Here is a 24545-nt window from a genome sequence, read left to right as displayed (position 1 = left end):
TATTTAAAAAGTTTTTTCTTTAACGTTTATTTATTTTTGAGAGAGAGAGGTAGAGCACAAGCAGGGGAGGGGCAGAGAGAGGAGGAGACACAGAATCCAAAGCAGGCTCCAGGCTCTGAGCTTTCAGCACAGAGCCTGACACGGGGCTCAGACCCACAAACCATGAGATCCTGACCTAAGCCGAAGTCAGACACTTAACTGACTGAGCTACCCAGGGGCCCCTAATTTTAAGGATTTTATTATACTTGTGATACATTTTTTATTTTTATTTTTTTAGTATTTTATAAAATGTTATAGCTGTAGGAAAGTTCCCATTTTTATATGTGAGGTACATGTAGCTGAGTGAGACTGGATAAAAGGTAATATATTGATGAAGTTTAATGTAAAGTTTACCTTCTACCTGTGTTCTTAAACCTTTTGTTTCTAATGGACAGAGTCCAGGGACTTTGTTTTAGTTAACAATGATTATGGGGTATAGATTTTATATTCTGAATAATACTATATGGTAGAATAATTTAAATTTGTTATTTAGGGAAACGGTAACCAATTAAAGGGTCGATATAGTTTTTTAAAAGCATGAATTAGCCCCAGGTATTAGTATTTGTGAAAATTGTTTTAGATTGCTTAGCTTCAAATATTTGATACATCCATGAGCCTGTATATAAGGAAGAAGTAAACAAAAGAGCCTCTGAAATTGGCAAAAATGCTTTTTCAGAGAGCCCAGGTATTCTGAACTCTTCGAATATAACTTAGATGCTGTATACAATATACTGGCTTCTTTACATAGAAAGTCAAATTATAATCAAGAAGTTGTTTGTTGTCCATGAATTAACAAGCACATTACAGGGATGGCCGGAATGGTTGATGTCATTGAGCTGTGCTGGCCTACCCCATTCATCTATACGTTAGGGAGATAACTTTTGGAGATAATATCTTGGGTCTAGTTATTTTGTCAGCTGAGCACATATCTTCTCTTTTCTGTCCCGTATGCTGATCATTATTTTTCTTTCATCATTGATGGGCTACACCTTTTTCTATATCAAGGTTTGATGAGATTTCTAAGCGCTGCCTTTTCTTGTGTTTGAACTGAGATATCAGTTTCCTTGAAAAAGTCAATTAACATGTTTTGATTTGATTTTTAAAAGTTTAACTCAGTAGTGTGGTAGATAACCTTATTTCCAGTTGTGGATAGGATGGATGGGTGATGGGACTAGATGCCCGACTGCTTTTAAGGATTATTTTACTAATACGCAGACATGTCCTTATAAATCAGTTTCCCTTTTCTTTCTAAACTTCTGTGCAATTATTAAAGAAAACTTTTGTTTCTATTATTACCATTAAAAAATTTTTTTTAAGTTTATTTATTTTGAGAGAGACAGAGACAGTGTGAGTGGAGGAGGGGCAGAGAGATAGGGAGAGAAAGAATCCCTGGCAGGCTCCATGCTGCCAGCACAGAGCTGGATGGGCTTGAACTCACAAAACCGTGAGATCATGACCTAAGCCCAAACCAAGAGTCGTATGCTTAACTGACTGAGCCACCCTATTAAAAATTACCATTTTTAATGTCTTTATACCATTTATAATGAAAACCTGGCTTTTTTTAGGCCTAAGTAAAATCTTCATAGTGTATAGGAAAAGAAAAAAATACATATCATAAGTTTTGTTATTACTTAAGATTAAAATCCAGAACCCCAATCTCTTAAACTGCATTTCTTAGAATTGTATACAAATTGCATTATTTATAATCAAAGTTCTTTCTAAGAAAAACTGGGTGGTTTATATAGTAACCTTTATAAGCTGTGTATTTCCTTTTTTTTCAGACTATAGACTCTTTTTAGACACTTAAAAGGAAAAAAAAATGCAATTAGATGGATTTGTTAATTTAAAATTTTAATCAAAACATCATTCTAAACACTATATATATTTACTGTCTTCTCTTTCTTAGGTTCCAACAACACATTATATATATACACCCCTGAATCAACTTAAGGGTGGTACAATCGTCAATGTCTATGGTGTTGTCAAGTTCTTTAAGCCTCCATATCTAAGCAAAGGAACTGGTAGGTATTAAAATTAGCGAAGATTTTAATGGACTGGAACTACTTTATTGGTTTCAGAAACATAGCTCCTTCAGTACCCTAAGTCTTAGAAACTCAGTTCTGATTTATAATTGCCACACAACATGGATGCATATGTTTTGGCTTGGCTGTTTTATAAAATAAGTATGGTCTTAAGATTCCGAAGACTAAGTTAAGAAAAGGATGCTAAGGGGCGCCTGACTGGCTCAGTTAGAAGAGCATGTGGCTCTTGATCTTGGGGTTGTGAGTTTGAGCCCCGTGTGTGGTATGGAGATTACTTAAATAAATAAAACTTAAAAAAAAAAAAGATGCTAATCTGCAACATATGAAAGTATAAAATAAGCTAGGAAAGGTAACTATATAAACAAATATAGAATATTTTAATACTGTACCCCTGGTATATAAATCACTTCTAATTCTGGTTATAGAATTTAAAAAAGACAAAAGTATAAAAAAATAACTACCTGTAAACACTTTAATGAATACACAATATAAAAAGATACAAATTACAGCATAAAGTGTATGTGAGGAGGAGTAGAAGTATAGTTTTTGTATGTGGTATTAACAGCTTAAGATAGGTTGTTGTAACTGTAAGATGTTTTATGTAAACTCCATGGTCACCACAAAGAAAATACCTGCAAAAGGAAATGAGAGAGGAATCAGAGTATGTCACTACACACAAAAAAATCAATGAAATACAAAGGAGGACAAAAGTGCTACAAGACAGAGAACAGTTACCAAAATGGCAGTAATAAGACCTTTCCGATCAATAATTACTTTAAATGTAAAAAAAAAAAAATTAAACACCCCAAAGACATAGTACTTTGGTGGTTTTTGAAGATAATTGAGGAATAAGCTAATTAATTCTGTATAGTAATACAAGCTTTTAAACAGAATTGCATAGAAAAGAATAAAAAAACATGGATTTCAGTTTTCTGAGAGTTAATATGGCAAACACACCATTACACCTTTACCTTGGTTTAATTCAATTTGACTAAATTTAACAGTCATTAATCCATTTAATCTGAAACAACATTTGTAAAAGGCATCATTATTTATGTATCATTCAGAAAGCTCTGCCAGTTGAGTTATGCTTCACTGTCCATTGTAAGATGTAGCCGTATTTTAAAGATGTTAAAAATGCAAAATGGTGTTGTTGATGAAATCCTGTCTTTATCTGATTCATGCCTGCCCCTGTGGCTCATGCTTAGAGACACAAAGATGTTCTCGTTGAGTTCATATTTACAAATTATTTTATTAAATTACACATATGTACATTTTATTATCGTGGAGTGAACTTGAAGTGTACTCTTTCGTGGGGAGATGGGAGAAACATCTTATTCTCATGTGGTCAGAGTATTTTGTTAATGTAGACTGTGAAGACTTTGTGTGGAAACGACTGTGTGAAGACTGTTAAATCTAGAGAAGTTTGAAATAAGTGGTATGTAAGTCTGAAGAGGGATGTTTTATTGGAAACTGATGATGGGGCACCTGGGTGGCTCAGTCGGTTAAGCGTCCGACTTCACCTCAGGCCGTGATCTCATGGTTCATGGGTTCGAGCCCCGCATCAGGCTCTGTGCTGACAGCTCAGAGCCTGGAGCCTGCTTTGGATTCTGTGTCTCTCTGCCCCTCCCCTGCTCGCGTTCGTTCTTTCTCACTCTCTCTCAAAAATAAATAAACATTAAAAAAAAAAAAAAGAAAACTGATGATTTCTGTTTTAGCAGAAAGGGAAATATTAAACATTAAGGTTGGAGCAAGAAGTTATTAAGTATTTATTTCTTAAATATTTTCATTTGACTTTACTTTCTCCCAAAGTCTGTGTTCCCCGCGCCATCATACTGATCAACATAGACTTGCATACTTCCACCTTGGTGATTTCTTCTCATCTTCAGGTTTTGTTCCCCCCTGAATCTTAATATATGCCCATTCTGGGAATTCACTTACAAAGGTGCGATGACTATGATCCTCTTCCAATTGCGGGTGTTTTCTGGTGGCCTCTAATTAGCCTGCTGAATTCAGGAATAAGCTATATTACTGCAAATAAAGGTCCACCTGACTTGGTAGAAGGTATAATTTTAAAACTTTTTGCACTTGATATGTTGCTAATTCTTGTCATTGAAAGTTTTTGCTAATCAGCAAATATATTCTAAAATAGCAAATGCTAATGTAGAACAAAATGATAGCTGTTTTTAGAACATTGATGACTATTAATTTTAAGTTGTTATTAGACAGCATAATCATGTTTTCTTCTGACAGTGTTGTTAAATCATATGTATATAATGAAAGCCTTGGGGAGCTATAATATTTATTATATATTCATATGTATTTTATATCTCTATCAGATATGTTTAGTTGGATCCAGTCCCTAAATAAAAAAGTCATGAGTAGTAATAAGCCATCTGTTATTACAATGATAATATGTTTCTCTGTTTCTTCTGAGATACTAAATTAAAATGAATCTCATCAATTTTATCACAACATATTGAAACTAAAGTATATTTTAAAGTATATTGATAATGTCTTTACTACTAGCAAGATGGTAAAGTTTTAAATGATCTTATATAACTTTAGTTACACTTTTTATTTCTGTTGATAGAACTCATCCTTCAACATACTGCAAGAAAGGGAGTCAGACGAAATAGCACTTTTTGTGTTGAGGAAAAGATCAACTTCATTAGTATTACCACTGAGATGTCCCTGAACAATCCACAGCTGCGCCTTTTTTATATTATGTAGAGCAACTTTATTTTGCAAATATGGGGCTGCAATCTTAAATACTACATCCAGATGTACATAACTAGTTCTGTGGAGGAAAATTACCTATATGTAACTCAAATTTAGGTAAATGGAAAGAAGTTTATTCTGTTATATATCGTTTGCTAGAGTTTTCGTTAAAATTTCTTTTAAAAATGTTAAATTTAGTGCCATACAGGCCATTTGATGCACTCTAGCGTTTGTACTTCTTGACTTAAAACTTCCCCTCCATAGTAATAATGATTACATACGACCTGTAGCATGCAGCTGTCTTCTTTTTGGTAGCAACCACTTCATTTCCCAAGCTTTATATTCAGTCTTGAACAAGTTGTAGCTTTTTATTCTTGCTGAAGTCTGTCAGTCCTGTTGCTAAAAGGACAATAGATACTTACATTCTTCTTCAATTATGATAACATTCATCATGAAAACTGAGAATTTCTGAAAGATTATGGAAACAATGTATATTAAAAGATCTTTGTATCATCGGAATTGATTTTAATAATGACTCATCAGAGGTATGTAATATGTCCTCATTTGTGTAGGCAGACAAGGTCATTGCTGCCTTCTTAGGAATTTGAAATTTTATAGCAGTTATCTTTGAAAGCCTCACATTTCCTTTTGCTTTAGAGAGCTGGCTAGACAGGTATGTACGTTTTTTTGCCTTAAACAGATAACATTGATTATATTTTTTTAGGTAACACCAATGAAGAAGTTTAATTTTAGCTTTGTCTCAGATTTTAAGAAATAGCATACAGCTATTTTTAAGCGTGAGGCACATTTACTCTGTTCTCATTGTCTGTTCTTGCTAAATATTATAAATGTACGCAGGCCATAAAACACTTCCAGGCTTAATAGTATGGGACTCATGCTTGTTTGTTATTGATAACATAATGTCTGCTTGCTCTGTGAGCAAATGGGAGAAGTAAAGGCAACCCTGTTTGTGCTTACTTTTCTAGTATTTGAGTCCAGAGGAAGGGAGAGGATAACCAAAATACTTACATCATGTTTTTGCTGTCCACCTCTCCTTTTTTGTCTTTTTCTTTTTCAAATTTTGGGACCCTGCAGCTCTCCGCCTTTTTGTGCCACATAATGTGGCACATTGCCTGTGGCTCCCTAGCCTGTTACTTCAAGAATGCTTTATGAAAAACTTACTTGTTTTTCATACCGTGCCTCCCATTAAAATCCTCCATTTTTGGAAAGCAGTTTGATTAACCTCAAACAGCTTTAGATGTTACAGTGTTTCCAGAAGCAGACCTTTCGTTTGCTGTTCATTATCTTATGAAAGGATACCTGTTTTAGCCAATAACTGAGTATAGAATCCGATTTCTTAGAGGAGTATCCAAAACATTGCACTTCTGAGAGCCCCTAACTATTTTGCTTCTTTTACTTCTTGCGATAGAGTGCTAGGACATAGGGCCCTGGGAGTTTCTCTTTTCCTGTAAAACATCCCAGCTAATGCTAGAATGCTAGTCGTGGCTGGGTAAAAATATTTTCACTTATAAGAATGAATGACTCACCATGTATACATTTATATCAAGTAGCATTATCGTTTGAATGTTTTTGTTTCTTGGGAGTGTTAATTGTTGCAGGTTAAATGATTACGTAGTGTCTTTTAATTTTTTTAAAGCGTTAAACTCCTTCATATTTTACATTAAAATGGTTAAAAATAATTTAATTATTGAATAATTAATAACTCATTGGTGTTAACATAATATCCAGAACACTGCTGATTCATCAAAGAGAGATTAAAGCATGTAGTACAATTTAAAATTACATGTATGTTGAATTATATTTTTTATTTTATTTTTTTACTTTTTTTAATGTTTGTTTATTTTGAGAGAGAGAGAGAGAGAGAGGGCACGTGCAAGCAGGGGAGGGGGAGAGAGTGAGGGAGAAAGAGAATCTCAAGCAGGCTCTGTGCGGGGCTCAAACGCATGAACTGTGAGATCATGATCTGAGCCGAAATCAAGAGTTGGATGCTCAACTGATTAAGCCACCCAGGCACCCCTCCCCTTTTGTTTTTAAATTTATAATGCATCTTTGGAAGTTTTAACCCTTTTGCTGTCCTGCACCCTTATGCAAACGAAGACAGCTATAGAGCTTGTCCTACAAAAATGCACATGCATGCCTGAAGACTTAAACATGCCATGTGGAAGTTCACGCCCCCATTCTTTGAACCCCAGATTGCAAACTCCTTATCTGTGTTACGTTCATATGTTATTTGAATATTCAGCTGGTATCAAGACCACAGCATACGTTTTTGGTTTAATGTATGGCTTTTAAAATAAATAGCTTTTTGGTTCACTCATCTGTTCCCTTACTCAGTAAACATTAAGTACTTTCTATATGCTGTGTATCATATTAGACATGGAAAATTCAAACATATGTAAGTCATTGTTTCTACCCTTAAGGAATGTTTAAGACAGATAATAATTACAGTACAATGATTATAATTATTTATGATTTCACTTTGTTTTTAGTCTTTCCTTAATTTATGAAATTCCACTTTTATTCATCCACTTTATTGTTGGAGGTGTAAGATAGAATCTTCATTGTAAAACACACCATGCTTTTGAGTTTATATGTTAAAGTTGAATAATGGATTTACCTATTATAAAGAATGGAGGTTGTGGATTGGGCAGGCGTGGGGTTTTCCATTTCCTAAGAACTAAAAAATAACATCAAGTTGAGTGAGGTAAGACTCTTCTCAAGTGTTTGGCTATCCGACTTTCGGGATCAGGAAGGCATCTAGGGCATGGTTAGTCATCACTTAACCTCTTAACGATTTGGAAAGGTGAGCTACACCTCTCTTCAAAACTATTTCCAGCTGTTTTGTCCATGCCAGTAAGAAGTAGGTTTCCACTCGGACAATGAAGGTGGAGAAAGAGGTCACTGAACCTTTGTATTGCCTGCTTGCTTATATTCAGGAATGACTATGATGAAGCTTGAGGCTTCTATCTGGCTTTCTACATATATCCTAGAACTGACTCTGTCTTTTATGACCTTTTCCTCAAACAAATTATTAGCCTGCTTATTTAGAGAATTATCCTTATGTTTCATTAGTTTATGATTTGAATTGCTTTAATTGATCATAAATATCAGTACTGTTTCTTCATTCTTTCTTAAAACTTAAGTTACATCCTTTTATTCATTCAATTAAAAAATTTCTTTGCCAGCCCTGTGTAGCCTTGTACTGGACTTGGTTGTTGTCCATAGTGATAAAATGAGAGAGTCTCAGAGAGTTTTTCCTGAGGGAGATGAGGAAGACCTGAATTGAATCAATTCGCTAAGGCACAGTTGTATGCTGTAACTAGAGAAACAAACAAAATGCTTTGGGAGCAAGAATGGAGAGATTAATGCCAACAGGGGAAAGGCTACTAAGAGATACGGCATTTAAGCTGAACTTTTGAGGATAAATTGGATTTTGATAGATGAGGAAGAAGAGGCCAGCATTGCAGGTGTTGGAATAGCAATAAAAGTTGTCAGACTTTTATAATGAAAATGTGAACTTTCAATTTCAAAATCTAACTGCTGAAGAAGTTAAATAATAATTTTAAGTGATGGAACATCTGCAGTATGTTGGTGCATAATTTTATGCTCTTGTAGCAGTCTTTTTCAGGGATCATTATTAAAGACTTATAATACTTCTGTTTTATACACTTTGTTTATATTCTAGGTCAAAATTTAAAAAGTATTTTTTGTATTTAACTTTCTGTATGTGATAAAACTGATTGTTTTATTATGTATGTAATGAGCAACTTTATTTTTATGATAAAACTATAATACAGTTGGCGGTAGGTTTTTGAAAGATTATGTATTCAGAATTATTACAAATAAAATGTTTTAAGTGGCCATCAGTGGAATGCTTTGCTACATTACTTATCAGGTCAAGTGGATTCTAGTAATATTTAAGTCACAAATATTACTTTCAAGTTATAAATTGCTTTGATTTCTATCTGCATTTTTAAGATCTTTTTCAGTGTACTACTTTTCTTCCACTTTACCCACATTGATTAAGATAATCAAAATATATTTTCGTTTTCAGTTTGGTTGTCTTTTGTCAGCAATTTCTGGAAGCTTCTCTTATATTAGTGGTATTAACCTCTTTTTTGTCCTAAGTGTTAGATGCTTTTTCCAGCTTTTTAGTTCTGGTGCTGATAGTTTTCAAAACACAAATGTTTAACATACTTTTGGAGTCATGATTTTGTTTGGAAAGGCTTATTCATTGTAAGATTCGAAAAATATTAGTCTGTATTTTCTTAAAATTCTTTAGTTTTTTTTTTATTAAAGTTTATTTTGAGAGAGAGAGAGAGAGCATGTGCACAAGCAGGAGAGGGGCAGAGAGAGAGAGTCAGTGAGTCAGTCCCAAGCAGGCTCTGCGCTGAGAACATGGAGCCCAACATGGGGCTTGATTCCCCGAACGGTGACCTGAGCTAAAATCAAGATTCGTGGACGCTCAACCAACTGAGCCACCCAGCCCCTTAAAATTCTTTAATATTTTTAAAAACAGATATTGCATATATTACCCGGAATTTTGTTTTGTTTGTTGTGTGTAATGGTCTGACTTTTTCCTGGTAAGTTTCATGTTGTTTCAAAATCATGTATTAAATAATGTGATGTGTGAGTCACATATAATATGTGTACTTGTATATAGAGGTCTGAGGAGCAACGCCTAACAGAACTCCAGGTAAATTTTCTTCTCCCAATATGTGACTCTGTGATGGTTCTCCTTAATTAAGAGGAGGCCTGTTCAGCTGTCCAATTTTTAATCATTAGGCAGAGTATTTGCTACAATCTCCACGTGAACTTTTTGGAGATGTTTGGGTTGGTAAGATTCTTTATCTCCATTCTAATTTTTCATATAATAATACAGTCTTCTTGTTGATCTTAGTTTTTGGTTTCTTCATTTATCATTTTAATATTTTTTAAGACTTGCAGGAGTATGTTGCTTACCTCTACAATATTCATACTAATATGCTTTCTTTCTGTGTACTACCTTTCTGGACACTTCATATAGATAGACTCATACAACATCTGGTCTTTGCTTCTGGCTTCTTTCACTTAACATAATGATTTTGAAGTTCATTCATGCTGTAGCATGTATCAAAATGTATAGTCAGTCGTAGCATGTATTTTTATTGCTGAATATTAATACACTTTGATAGTTATTTTAAAAATTATTATTGTTGTGCCTTTCTTATTTTAAATACAAATGCTGTGAGGATAGAGGCCATTGCTAGTCTTAGTATAAATCCTTACACCTAGGTATACCATCTACTGTGGTTTCTCAATATGTGGGGTAAAATGTAAAACTCCTCCAGATATAATTCCAGAATGACACTTAGGAACTCACAGAATATCAGCTTACATACCTACCTACCTAATTCGTATTTAATCTGTATGTGTACTCATACAAGCATGTATATCTCTAACATAATGTTTATGCTTTCTTTCCTGTCTTTCCTTATCTTTACCAATATGATTAAAACATGAGGGAAAATTAATGTAACTTCACACCAGCATAATTAAGGGAGTGCTATTATATTTTGTATAGTAAAACAGATAAACTTGTAAAACAAGTAAAATTGTAGCATATAATATTGTGTTGATTTAGCGATTTGCCTTTTATAATTTTTAGTTGGGTTTTCAGTAATAAACTTTTATAGAAATAGAAACTTACTGAAATACTGATTGGTTTATAAATAGTACTGTAATTGGTAAAAGGAGATGAAATAACTTTCATGGAGGAATTTTTTTTGTGGATTGTATAATTTATGCATGTATGCTTCTTTGATTAAACTACCAGCTTCCTCTTATTATAAAACTTCAAGGCAGTTTACACTTAATCATATTGATGAAATTAGGTGAGTTACTCAACATTGCAGAATATAGGACCTAGTTTATCATTTGTTATCTTCTCCAGATTTATATCAGGTTACGTGAAGTTAAAGTAAATACTTAGTCAACGGTTTACATATGAAGTCTTGCTAAAGCATTAAAGTCAAGACTTTCTCAAAGGTTTAAATATATATTTTATTATTTTAAAACATTTTAAGGAATTTATATTTATTTTTATATTAGCACCTAAATGTACTATGTAGGTAAGGTAAGAATACTGATTTATTAAAGTTCTTTCTACTCTTCCTATCTTTCCTGCTGGTGTTAGCTATCAAGAAAACAATTATCTTTTGGCTTTGTAGCTTTATTATTAAAATATGAAGTTGTAAGTTGTGATTTCACAAGTTATTTTTCCTTCATTTGAGAATGAGCCAAAAATGAGGCATGGGGAAAATAAGTACTTTAAATATACAATCATTTTTGATGGATTATTTGGTAAGACACTTTGAAGCAGGAAAATAAAACATTTAGCAGTTTGCCTCGTTAGTATTTGTTAAAATGGGTAGCTTGGTTTCCAGTCATGTCATAAATCAAGTGCTATTTGAAAGAACCTTTTGAAAGCTATTTAATATTTCATTTAGATTGTTGTTTTTATTGCAATTGAGAGAAAATTATTGGACAGATTTTTTTTTTTAATGTCTTTTGTTTTCTTGGATGTGAATTTTTGTTTTCTTTCTTTGTTAATAACATTTTATTAAAGGGGTGTGCTTGGGTGGCTCGGTTGGTTAAGTGTCCAGCTCTGGATTTCAGCTCAGGTCATTGTCTCAAGGTCCTGGATTGAGCCCCGCATTGGGCTCCGTGTTGGGTGTGGAGCCTGTTTAAGATTTTCTCTCTCTCTCCCATTGCCCCTCCCCTGCACGTGCATGGGTGTGTATGCTCTCTCTCAAAAAATAAGAAAAAATAAAATATGAACACATGGTGGGTCTGTTTGGCTTAAACTTGCTAAAAGTCACAGATGATACTTTAAAAAGAAAATATATAAGCCAAGAGAAAGAGTAAGGGGGACACCTGGGTGGCTCAGTCGGTTAAGTGTCCGACTTTTGATCTCACCATTCGTGAGCTTCTTTGAGATTGAGCCCCTCATCCGGCTCAGCACTGGCAACACGGAGCCTGCTTGGGATTCTCTCCATGTCTCTCTCTTTTTCTGTCTCTCTCTCTCTCTGTCTCTCCCCTGTTTGCTCTCTCTCTCTCTCTCTCTCTCTCTCTCTCTCTCTCAAAATAAACAAACTTGAAAAAGAGAAGAGTAAGGAACAGGCACTTAGCATATGATAGCTCAGATATGTGGTGCACAGTGTGCTCCGTTTAAGGAGATGCCACTTTCATCCACATGGAACCACTTACATGAAAACATGCAGGTGTGGAGATTTCAGGCCCCCCCACTCAAGTCCTGATGCAGCTGGGGAGCACTCTTCTGCATAAATCTGTATCAGCACGTGGCCCCATTTCATTTATGGACTCCGAACTCTGAGCATACACCGACACACCTGGCAGACACACACCTGTTGCGATGCTCTTTGGGCATCCCCTGAGGTTTTCTCTCTCGGCCTCCATTCCCACCCCAGCTCTAAACCTGACACCCTCACCACCCTCACTCTGAACCTGATTCCTAGGGAGCCTGGGAGGAAAGGCCTGGAGAAGGAATGTGTACATTGCAAGTGGCATATCTGTTCCTCTTCGGGTTTATGTGAAAAGACTGGAATGCAGATGCACGTGTAGGTGCAGTGAAGACTGCTTCTCTCTTGGGCTCAGTAAAATTCCTCTGGAAAGCTCTTCAGGTTGTGTAGTATTTCTTTTTGAGAAAAGGGGAGGCTTTTTTCTAATTTGCAGGAAGGCACTGCAAAAGCTAGACCCTGGAGTCCTTTGTAGCCCACCAAGTCATTTTTTAGAAAGCTGACATTTTCTTAGGAAAAGTAAAACAATGAGACAGGTTCCAATATTTTGAGGTTTAGATTAAGCCTTTTTTAAATTAATATTTTGGTTTTTTCATTTATTCCTCAATATTGTGTATGTGCTTCAAGGCTGGTACTATGTCAGTTCATCTTAGCTAACGTTTAAATTCAGCTATTATTACTTATGCCCGCTAAATGTGCAGTTTTGTTTTTGCTTTGTAGCCCCAGTTTACATGTGGCTCATTTTGAAGCATTTAAAGCAAGAAGAATGTTGTAGGATTACTACAACTTAAAATCACATTATGAATATAAGTAGTAAATAGTTCTCCAATACAAATATGATGTGTGAGATTGCTCATTCTATTACATATGAATCTGCAATGTGTGATTTTGCAGAAGCTGTCAAGAAAAATGTAAAAAAAAAAAAAAAAAAAAAAAAAAAAAAAAAAAAGTCAAGTTTGATGGTGCATACCCGAATCGGATTTTGATGGACTTGTAATTTCTTTGCCCTGTGTTTTGTCTGTCATGGAATTTTATGAAATTTAAAACCTTCGGAGCATTTGTGTTGTATTCTAAGTACATTCATTGTTAGCAGTGAGATCTAAAGTGCTCCTGTCTTTGCGTTTAGCTTTTGATTCATCTAATCATGGTGAAGGGACTGGCTCTGTCAGTTTCCTTCCCGGTGACTATTGGCAAAAATTTCTCAGTAAGTGGGGGAGGGTCAGAGAGAGAGGGAGACACTGAGTCTGAAATAGGCTCCAGGCTCTGAGCTGTCAGCACAGAGCCCCATGTGGGGCTCAAACTCACAAACAGTGAGATCAGACCTGAAAAGAGGTCGGACACTTAACTGTTCAGTTCTTAATTCTTAACAGCATTTATATAAAGAAGAAGAAACTCCAGATAGTGTCTCTGAACTTTGTCTCCTTGAAAGGTGTTACAATACTTGAGCAGTGCAATGCATTGGGGATGCTTCATTTCACTCTTGTGTCTGTCTTCTAAGCAGGGCCCTCATTTTTCCATTTAAAAAATCAATTTAGTATTTTATAGCATAGGTAGGAATAATGAACTAATTGCTAGAGTAATGAAATAGCAAAATATTTCAACATATAGAAATATAGCTAAGGTCTCCTAATAAATACATCTTAGATTTATAAAAGGGTACAATAAGGCCATATGATAATTGCAAACAAGAATGATTATATTCTATTAAAAATAAGTAAAATTGGTCTTTGATTTTTTTGTAAGACTGCTAAGAAAAAAAAAACAAACCGTGAAACAACACTCCTCATGAGTAGAGGTACTAAGAAAGGAAATTCTGAATATAAATTTGGGCCCAGTGGATCCTGCTGGTGTATCAAGAAATGAAGATGTAATAATTTTTGCTCTTTGAAGATGCTTATCAAGGTTTTGATTTTATTTATTTTTAAAATGTTTATTTTGAGAGAGAGAGAGAGAGTATGAACAGTGGAGGGGCAGAGAGAGAGAGAGAGGGCGGAGAGAGAGTCCCAAGCAGGCTCTGAGCTGTGAGGCCCAGAGCCCAGAGCCCAAGGCCAGGCTGCATCTCAGGAACTGTGAGGCCATAATCTGAGCCAAAATTGAGAGTGGGACACTTAACAACCAGCCAGCACTCCTGATTTTAAGTTTTCTTTTTTTTTTAATGTTCTCTGAATTATTTCCCCCTCTTCACAGAATCAGGTTTCTTTTTCTCCCTCCTTCCTTAACTCTCTCTTCGCCCTCTCCTCCCTTTCCCCTCCCATTTCTATTTTCTGCTCCTCCCTTCTTTCTCTCCCTCTGCCTCCCTTGGCCCATTAGTCTGTCCTTCCCTTCTTCCTGTCTGCCTTCCTACCTTCCTTCTTTCCTTCCTTCCTTCCTTCCTTCCTTCCTTCCTTCCTTTTTATTTTTGCCAGATATTTATTTTACCATAATTGTTTCCTGGCTTTACATTTTAAAATGTAGGTATGGCTTGTTTTAGGTTATAAACATTCATCTTGTTTGCTTTGTGTATAAGTACTTTGTTTTTCCATACAATTTTGATTACTACAGCTTTGTAGTCTATCTTGAAATCTGAGATTGTGATGCAGTCTTAGATTGTTCTTTTTCAAGATTGCTTTTCTAATTGATCTCCTCCTTGAATGGGAAATCTGATAGAGACAAATAGTACTTGCATAGGGCATGTTGGTTGACAGTGTCATTCTAGGGTGGGTGAAAAGAGGGCTGCCCATCAGGCTGTAGGCCCCCTAAAGTGATAACATGGAAGGACTTATTCTGGGTGATAACACCCAGATTGGAAGACTTAGCACCCTCTGGTTAATCAGTGAAAAATGTCCTTGGAAAGCAGCCTGTGTTCCTGGAAGTACTAGGTTTAAATACAGTGCCTCCCTACCTGAAATCATTTTCCTGGGTAATAGAGGTCAGGACAAGTGGTTACTGAAACCGTTCTGTATGTAAACTTTTAATTAACCTTGATTTGACTCTACTTTTCACTCCCACCCTTAATCCCGGTGGCTTCTGTCTTTATTCCAGCCACTTTATACTATCTTCTGGATTTCAGCCTCCCTGTTTATTTTATCCCTAACCATTTGTTTTCCCATCTTCCTGTAACATGTTGCTACCTTCTCCCCTGCTCTGTCATTCCTTCTCTCTTCTCTTCCTTCACGGTCTGGGTTTATTCTTTTCTATCCCAGTACTGTAATTACTAGGGTACTGGGAAGGGCTAAAGTCAACACATTTCCTCAGTGTGCAACTTTCTGAAACATGCATATCTCAGAGTAGCATCTATTACAGTTTTTACTACCACCAGTATTTGAAGTTTTCATTTTCATAGCAACCCAAGTATTATTAGTGGTTTCTTTGGGTTGTTGTTTTTTTTTTTGGTTTTTTTTTTTTTTGCCAGTTTCTTGTTCTAACGTGTAATCTTCTGTAAGGAACTGGCAAATCCTCATTTTTTTCTTTTGAGTTTGTTTTTGTTACTATAATTTTCTAGGAGTTGTTTGTTCACTTGAATTACATAGTCACTGTGAAATTCTGGGTTTTATAATCAGTTTTCATAGGATTTTCGTGCAGAATATTGATTTTCCATCACATTTACTTCAAATACCTTCTAGTCTTTTGTTTTCACCCTAACTTTTATTATTTTATAAATTATGTTATTTGAATGTTTCATGATTTCTAAACTTTGAAATAATATAAAAATCATGCCCCTCCAGATAATTTATATTAATTAGGATTTTTATTTTTGTTTTACTAAATTTTCTAAAATTTTTGTGGAATACTGTTGCAAAATAATTTGGCAGTGCATTTTGAGAGCCAAGAAAATGTCCCTGTGTTTTGATCCTGTTCTCAGAAGGCTTAATTAAAAGGAGGGATAAAAATTTGTTTGGTGTTTTGAATTCACCCATATTCTTATTTTGTCAAATTCTTTGAAATACCAAAAGGTAAAATATTTTTATGTTTTCCAGATTATTGCTCAGTTGTAACAATTGTGGACCAGACAAATGTAAAGTTAACTTGCCTGCTCTTCAGTGGAAGTTACGAAGCCCTACCAATAATTTATAAAAATGGAGATATTGTTCGCTTTCACAGGCTGAAGGTAAAATTCATACTGTCCAAACTCATATGTATTTGAAGAGGGCTCTGTATTTTTCATTAGTACTAGTTAGCACTAATTATGTGGTTGCTGTGGTGGAACATGGCATCAGCCATTTCAAGAGGTAAGAAGAAATGTAAATAATACTAGACTTCAAATAATGAATATTAAGAAATCTCCTCATTTGGACAAACTGTGCCTTCCTTCCACAGAAATGTGTTAGTTGCCATGATTAAGACTAGTTGCATTTCCTCTTCTCACTTCTAAAGATAGATTGATGGTTTAAAGGTTTTCCAGGTAGAGTTGGGTTTAAAAAAAAAAAGCCCTAGGCTGCTGGGGTTTTGTTTTGTTTTACTTTTTTATTAAAAACTTACACAAAGATTGGGAGATTGTGTTAATTCAAGTACAGTGAAAGCATTGAGATGTGAGTATAAAATCAAAGTAAGTTGATCTTTATGAAAAATGTATTAAAACATGAGCATATTTCAGTTCTTACAAAATTATGCTAAGCAGTTAAACAAGTAAAGGTAAAAAAAACCCACCTTTATTATGAAAGTACAGCTATTTTTTTTTTTTTTTTTTTTTTTTATTTTATTTTTATTTTTTAATATATGAAATTTACTGTCAAATTGGTTTCCATACAACACCCAGTGCTCATCCCAAAAGGTGCCCTCCTCAATACCCATCACCCACCCTCCCCTCCCTCCCACCCTGCCCTCCCTCCCACCCCCCATCAACCCTCAGTTTGTTCTCAGTTTTTAACAGTCTCTTATGCTTTGGCTCTCTCCCACTCTAACCTCTTTTTTTTTTTTTTTTTTCCTTCCCCTCCCCCATGGGTTTCTGTTATGTTTCTCAGGATCCACCTAAGAGTGGAACCATATGGTATCTGTCTTTCTCTGTATGGCTTATTTCACTTAGCATCACACTCTCCAGTTCCATCCATGTTGCTACAAAAGGCCATATTTCATTTTTTCTCATTGCCACGTAGTATTCCATTGTGTATATAAACCACAATTTCTTTATCCATTCATCAGTTGATGGACATTTAGGCTCTTTCCATAATTTGGCTATTGTTGAGAGTGCCGCTATAAACATTGGGGTACAGGTGCCCCTATGCATCAGTACTCCTGTATCCCTTGGATAAATTCCTAGCAGTGCTATTGCTGGGTCATAGGGTAGGTCTATTTTTAATTTTCTGAGGAACCTCCACACTGCTTTCCAGAGCGGCTGCACCAATTTGCATTCCCACCAACAGTGCAAGAGGGTTCCTGTTTCTCCACATCCTCTCCAGCATCTATAGTCTCCTGATTTCTTCATTTTGGCCACTCTGACTGGCGTGAGGTGGTATCTGAGTGTGGTTTTGATTTGTATTTCCCTGATAAGGAGCGACGTTGAACATCTTTTCATGTGCCTGTTGGCCATCCGGATGTCTTCTTTAGAGAAGTGTCTATTCATGTTTTCTGCCCATTTCTTCACTGGGTTATTTGTTTTTCGGGTGTGGAGTTTGATGAGCTCTTTATAGATTTTGGATACTAGCCCTTTGTCCGATGTGTCATTTGCAAATATCTTTTCCCATTCCGTTGGTTGCCTTTTAGTTTTGTTGGTTGTTTCCTTTGCTGTGCAGAAGCTTTTTATCTTCATAAGGTCCCAGTAATTCACTTTTGCTTTTAATTCCCTTGCCTTTGGGGATGTGCCGAGTAAGAGATTGCTACGGCTGAGGTCAGAGAGGTCTTTTCCTGCTTTCTCCTCTAAGGTTTTGATGGTTTCCTGTCTCACATTCAGGTCCTTTATCCATTTTGAGTTTATTTTTGTGAATGGTGTGAGAAAGTGGTCTAGTTTCAACCTTCTGCATGTTGCTGTCCAGTTCTCCCAGCACCATTTGTTAAAGAGACTGTCTTTTTTCCATTGGATGTTCTTTCCTGCTTTGTCAAAGATGAGTTGGCCATACGTTTGTGGGTCTAGTTCTGGGGTTTCTATTCTATTCCATTGGTCTATGTGTCTGTTTTTGTGCCAATACCATGCTGTCTTGATGATGACAGCTTTGTAGTAGAGGCTAAAGTCTGGGATTGTGATGCCTCCTGCTTTGGTCTTCTTCTTCAAGAAAGTACAGCTATTAAATACTATCTGATTTTTTAAAAAATTCAGTACTGTAATATTTTCAGTCCGTAGGTTTTAAGTAGTTTTGTCCTTTCATCTTTTCCTCTTGTTACATGAAGATTTCCATGCAACTCTTTCATTATCTTGATTGTCTTTTTTCTTCTCATGCTTCAGTTATTCTGTGTCCCTCATGGTCAGTGAGATGCTCATGAAGTGAGCACAATATTCTGGGTGTGTTCTATTCTTAGTTTTGGTAAGAATTAGCTATCTTGATCTCTTAAGGCCCTTCTCCTGAGAATAGAAGAGTAGTAGAGAATATTTTTGTTATGTTAAAAGAGAAATAGAAATATTATCATCGTAGTGTTATCATTTCTCACATACTGTTGTTTCCTATAGTATTTGTATTCCGAGAGTGCACTCTTCCCTCCTAATGTTTTTAGTTGTTATTCTTGCTGTTGTTTAACTGAAGTAGACTGTACATCTCTCAGTTCACAATATAAGTATAGTCTGTAACTAGCACTCGGAAACTTCCTTCATACCCCATCCAGGAATAAATACTCTCATAACTTCAAACAACATACATTAGTTTCATCTCTGTTTGCTCTTTATATAAAGAGAATAGACTTCAGGTTTTGTTTTGTTTTTAATGTCTGGCTTATGCCCGTGTGATTCAACCATGTTACTGCGTATAATTTTAGTTTGTTCACTTTCATCGGTAAGTGGTATTCCGTCGTGTGAATGCATCAGAATGTATATATTTTGTGGAACGTTTAACTAGTTTTCAGTTCGAGGATATTATGCTGCCGTAAACAGTCTAATATCTTTTAGTGAGTATATATATTAATATTTTTATTAATGAAAATTTACTAGATAAGCTAAATAGATTAGATATATCATGTTTACTTAAAGATTGTGGAACAATATCAAATGGTGAAACCTGTCATTTGAGATGCACAAGAAAACAGTGTGAATGGGAAAAAATATATTTATAGAAATAAATAGAAAGGACTAGAATTTTTCCAAATTTGATGGAAAACATTGACTTACAGCTGTTAGAAACTTGGTGCACTCCATGCTGGCACCTCAGAGAAAAAGCACATCTAAACAAGTCACTGTGAAATCATTGAAAAAGATTTTAAAAATCTTGAAATGAGCTGGCAGAGAAATAACCCATTCCACATAAGAAACAATACCAGCCATCTTTGATTTCTTATCTGAAATGATGGTGCCCAAAGAACAAAGCAATGATAAAAGTGGTGATAGAAAATGTATTCACCTGGAATTTTGTATCCAAAGAAAATATTTTTCAAAAATGTGAGAATCCCCAGCCAGTGTATCTTCAGTACAAGTAAATGCTAAAGGATGGTTATTCAGGACAGAAAAGCATGCTACCAGCCAGAAACTTTTGATGGTTAGGAAATGACCAAAACTAAAAAAAGAAAATGGTGAAAGATAATGTTTTGTATTTCTTCCCAAAATTTCACTAAAAGATAAATGGCTATTAAAAAAATAATAATAACATTGGAAGATGGAGTTTATAAAATAGTAGAAAAATATGAATGATAGCACAAAGGATAGTTAAAAGGAATTATACCACTGAAAAGTTATTATCTTCAGATAATACTTTCAATAATACTTTCAGTAGAAAGTGTAAAACAGGATATGGGCAAGTGGAAATGTGACCTGGAAACTAGTCATTATGTAGTAGAACAATACTGATTCCAAATAGACTTTGCGGTAAAGATTCATTCATAACTCAGAGGAAGTAAACAGAACACTAATAAGGTCAAAATAAGATGGGAAAAGAACAGTAGAAGAACAAAATTTTTAAAGAGCAAAAAGGGGGGGGGGGATACAAAAGGAAAACAAGACAGTAGACTTAAATATAACCGTATCAGTAATTTTATGTAAATGGACTAAACATTCCTTTTGCAACGAAAAAAAAAATAGACCAAATAAAAAAGCAAGAACAAACACCACTCCCTATGCAAAATGAAGACACAGGCAAGTTGCAAAACTGTAGAAAAGATATACCAAGCAAACAATAAGCATAAGGAAAATGAAATCACTATATTAATATCAGACAGAATATTACAGATTAAAAGGGGGGGGCATTTCATAAAGACAAAACGATTGCTTTATGAAGAAGATGTAAGCATCATAAATGCATATGCATGTAATAGCAGAGCCTCAGAACCTGAAAGCCAAAGTCTTTGTCACTGTCTTGCCTCTCAGTCAGACTGATGAAACCTTAGCCTCTTGCGTTTTGTTCACTTTGAAGTCCTGTATTTTAAGTGTTCTAGTTTTCCTCGTAACATTCATAAGTAATTGTCACTATCCTTTTTCCTTTTGTAAATTATACCTTAATAAGAAAAGTAACAATTGTGAAAGTGCAAGCTTGATAGGATCAAGGGGTTGACTACCTAGACCTTTAAAAAATAGAAATAAATGTTACACAGTGGACCTTGATATAGCCTGGTTGATTTTATAATTTCATATGCTAATTAAATGAAATATATTAATTGCTTATATTCTTTATTAACTGTGCTGGCAAGATTTTATAATCCCTCAAGTATCTTACTTTTCGGGTTCTGCATCAGTAAGCTATTCTGTTTTCTACTTTGCCCGACTTTCTTAGATCCAAGTGTATAAAAAGGAGACTCAAGGTATCACCAGCTCTGGCTTTGCCTCTTTGACATTTGAGGGAACTTTGGGAGCTCCTATCATACCTCGTACTTCAAGCAAGTATTTTAACTTCACCGCGGAGGACCACAGAATGGTAGAAGCTTTACGTGTTTGGGCATCTACTCATATTTCACCTTCTTCAACATTAGTAAAATTGTGTGATGTTCAGCCCCTGCAGTATTTTGACCTGACTTGTCAGCTCTTGGGCAAAGCCGAAGTGGATGGAGCATCATTTCTTCTAAAGGTAGGTATTTTAAATACTTGAAATTATAAGTTAGCACCACCTACATATCTATAAAGAGCTTATAGCTCAGCATTCTGAAGGAATAAGTATGCCCACTATTGTATTATATTAAGAACTTTCAATCTAACTTACCATTTTTGATGAGCATAGATATTCATGCAGCTCTACTCTTGAACTTCTCTTTTTTTATGCATCCAGAGAAAAATAGTATTGTCAATAGTTTAAATATAGGTTATGGTTTATTTATATATTTCTTATTTTAATATTAATAAAATATGGAGTTGTTTTCTGCTGTTATATTTCAGTTACAATTTTATGTATGCATATTTCTGCTTCCCTGTCAAGGTAGCCTTGCTTCTCATTTATTTTCTTGGTTCATTGATGTTGGCTTCTCTTCCCATGTCATTTCACTGCCTGCCTCATGGGTAGATCACAGATGGTTTTGAAGTGTTTATTTTTGTTCTTGTTATGTTTTGTTTTTAAATCAGAAGGATTTTAAAAAGTAAAGTAAGACCTATCTAATCTTTCTTTACACCTACCCCAATTTACTCATGAATAGCTTCTGAAAAAGACAGTTGTCCAATATTAACCTCACCTATCCACCCTAGTCAGAATGCGTTTAAACAAACACTGCTTCAGCTCCGTGCCTATGGTTATTTCTTTAGCTTCTGACTCTATGAAACAACAGGACAAGAAACTGTACCGTGGCACTTGGACAAGTATTGGGTTTAGCATTATTATCATTTATACCTTGCCCTTATTAAGGAGTTGGTGAAGATAAAAGCTATTGAATGAAATATGAAGTTTTTAAAGTTGAAAATAGCATACATATATACATGTGAAATACTTTGAGAAAAGTAATTACATGCTGTAAAAAAGATAGGTAAGTCAAGTATGACATCTGAAGTTAAAGCAAAGTAAAATCATCCAAAGTTAGAAGAAATCATAGGTCAGCCAGTCATACTGATCACACTTTGGATGCCCAAAGTGACATCCTTAACAGTTGAACATTTGATAGGCATTGAATACTTCCAATGGCATATAATATGCTGTGCAGAATATACTCCATCTTTTCACTGCTGTGTAGAAAATTCTTAAATTCTGGGATAAAATCTGCCACCTTTTAGCTGACATGGCAGAATGTACGTTCATTCTAAAGCAACAAAACATATGCCTGCATTCCATTTTTATAGATAGCCTTTTCAGATAAGTGAAAACAGCTTTTACGTAGATGTTATTTTAAAACACAGCATTCGGAAGTGAATGTAAGACTTTCTTGAAGACAATTTAAATCTCAGAAGTCTGTGTATATTCTTTGACTCAACAATTTTATTTTTGTAAATTTATTTTTGTAAATTTTCTAAATTTACTTCGTAAATGTGGAAAAATGAATTTAAGAGAATATTCTTATATTGCAGTAACAAAAATTAGAAAACTCATACTAACAATGGGGAATTAATTGTGTGAAGTGTTTCCGTATTATGGAATACTCTGTTACAATAAAATGACATTGTACATGTATAGTTACTAAGATAGATATTTATAATATTCTATTTAGAGATTAATGCAGTTTTCTATACTAAAATGTATTATATGCATAGTAAAAATGTATTAGGAAGAATATATAGCAATATTTTACTCATTACCTCTGGAAAATTGAATTTTGAGTGATTTGTTTTTCTGAGATTGATTTTCCTATCACACAGCAGAAATAACTTTTTAAATTATGTTTTAAGCACAAAAGGAGACAGACATTATTCCAAGTGAGTTGTGGAAAGCATGGAATGCAACAACATAATTATTTCCAGTGTTTGGGCATCTGGTCTCATATCCAGTCTGAACATGGATATGATACCAATATTGATTCCTTTATTAGTAACTATGATACTAGTTCATTTTAATCATACCAGTAGACATGTTACACCAATAATGTATTAAAACAGTAATACACTGCAATCCATGGTTTATTTTAGAAATCAGAAATTTAAGGAATTAATTTTAGGATAACTTTAGGAAAATTACATTCCTCTTGGTGAATGTTCAATAGATTTGTGAAAATGTTTAGCAAATTATGTCAAATGTTTAGAATTAGAAGTATGCCTCCCTAACTTGATAAAAAATTTCTCTTGTAATCAAACAAAATATTTAGTGTTCAAATTTTGGAGTCAGTAATGCCAGGAACAAGACAAAAATACCCACTATTTTCTGTTACCTAATATTTTTCAGGAAATCTTAAGAAATTCACTAAGAAAAAAAAATGAGAGCTATAACTCTTTAAAATTTTTTTTATGTTTATTTTTGACAGAGAGAGAGAGAGAGAGAGAGCGAGCGAGCGCACATGAGCGGGGGAGGGGCAGAGAGAGAGGGAGACACAGAATCTGAAACAGGCTCCAGGCTCTGAGCTGTCAGCACAGAGCCCGACGTGGGGCTCGAACTCACAGACCGTGAGATCATGACCTGAGCCGAAGTCGGACGCTCAACCGACTGAGCCACCCAGGCGCCCCAGAGCTACAACTCTTTTAAAAGAAAGAAAAAGAGAAGGTCATTAGTCACAAGATGTAAAACCCAAACAATGAACTGAAAGGCTATTTGGATTAATAAAATTATTCAATGAGATAACTGGTTTAAATATTAGTAAAATGTAGCTTTGGTACCTATCAGTAATAAATAGAACATATACGTGAACAAAAGTTCTTTCAAAGTCACATCAACTGTGAAACAAGCCAATTCATGAAAGAAATCCCTGATATTCTGTGAAGAAAACTACAAAACTTCATTGAGCATATTCAAATATTTTTTTATTCTTTCTTAAAGAATAAAATGCCATTTTAATTAAAACCAAATTTTCTAAATTGACTGTAATTCTAAAATTTATTAGAAACATTAAATGGTCAAGAATAAAACAAGAATAGCTTGATTAAAAAAAACTCAGATATCTGATATTAAAGCATATTATGAAATTATAGTAATTGAAATTATAGTGCAATTAGTTAATCAAAAGATTAGGAACCTCTTACACTGTACATACAAGACATACATGATAATAACATAACATTTCAAATTGATGAAGACAGATTGCTAAATGGTGATTGTTATCTATTTAGAAAAGAATCAGATCTGTACATAAGATACAAATTCCTAACAGATTAAGTTTTGATACAAAATTACAAAAGTTCCAGAAAACATTAAAAAAAAAAAAAAAAAAAGACTTCTAGGTGATTAGAACTGAAGCATAAAAACAATGTAGCTACACTCTACTCTCTCAGCCCCTCCCCCAAAAGGCTGGGAGATTCATCTGTAAAGCTATTTAAAAG

General features: G+C 34.7%; 1 protein-coding gene across 5 annotated transcripts in view; it reads left to right on the top strand.

Annotated features, from left to right (window-relative positions):
- The window catches only part of POT1 (protection of telomeres 1), an 80050-nt gene that overhangs the window by 24248 nt on the left and 31257 nt on the right, over positions 1–24545 (top strand). For 3 of the 5 annotated variants that reach the window (XM_042923587.1, XM_042923570.1, XM_042923579.1), the window contains exons 7-9: positions 1946–2060; positions 16078–16208; positions 20941–21231. In XM_042923587.1, coding sequence (XP_042779521.1) covers positions 1946–2060; positions 16078–16208; positions 20941–21231 — 537 coding nt within the window. The remainder of the gene's footprint in view (positions 1–1945; positions 2061–16077; positions 16209–20940; positions 21232–24545) is intronic. The other 2 variants (XM_042923595.1, XM_042923603.1) reach the window with 2 other exon arrangements.

Source organism: Panthera leo, chromosome A2 (genome assembly GCF_018350215.1).
Source record: "Panthera leo isolate Ple1 chromosome A2, P.leo_Ple1_pat1.1, whole genome shotgun sequence".
Classification (NCBI taxonomy): Eukaryota; Metazoa; Chordata; class Mammalia; order Carnivora; family Felidae; genus Panthera; species Panthera leo.
Note: the sequence above shows the minus strand (reverse complement) of the source record. Positions and strands in the feature narration are given on the sequence as shown.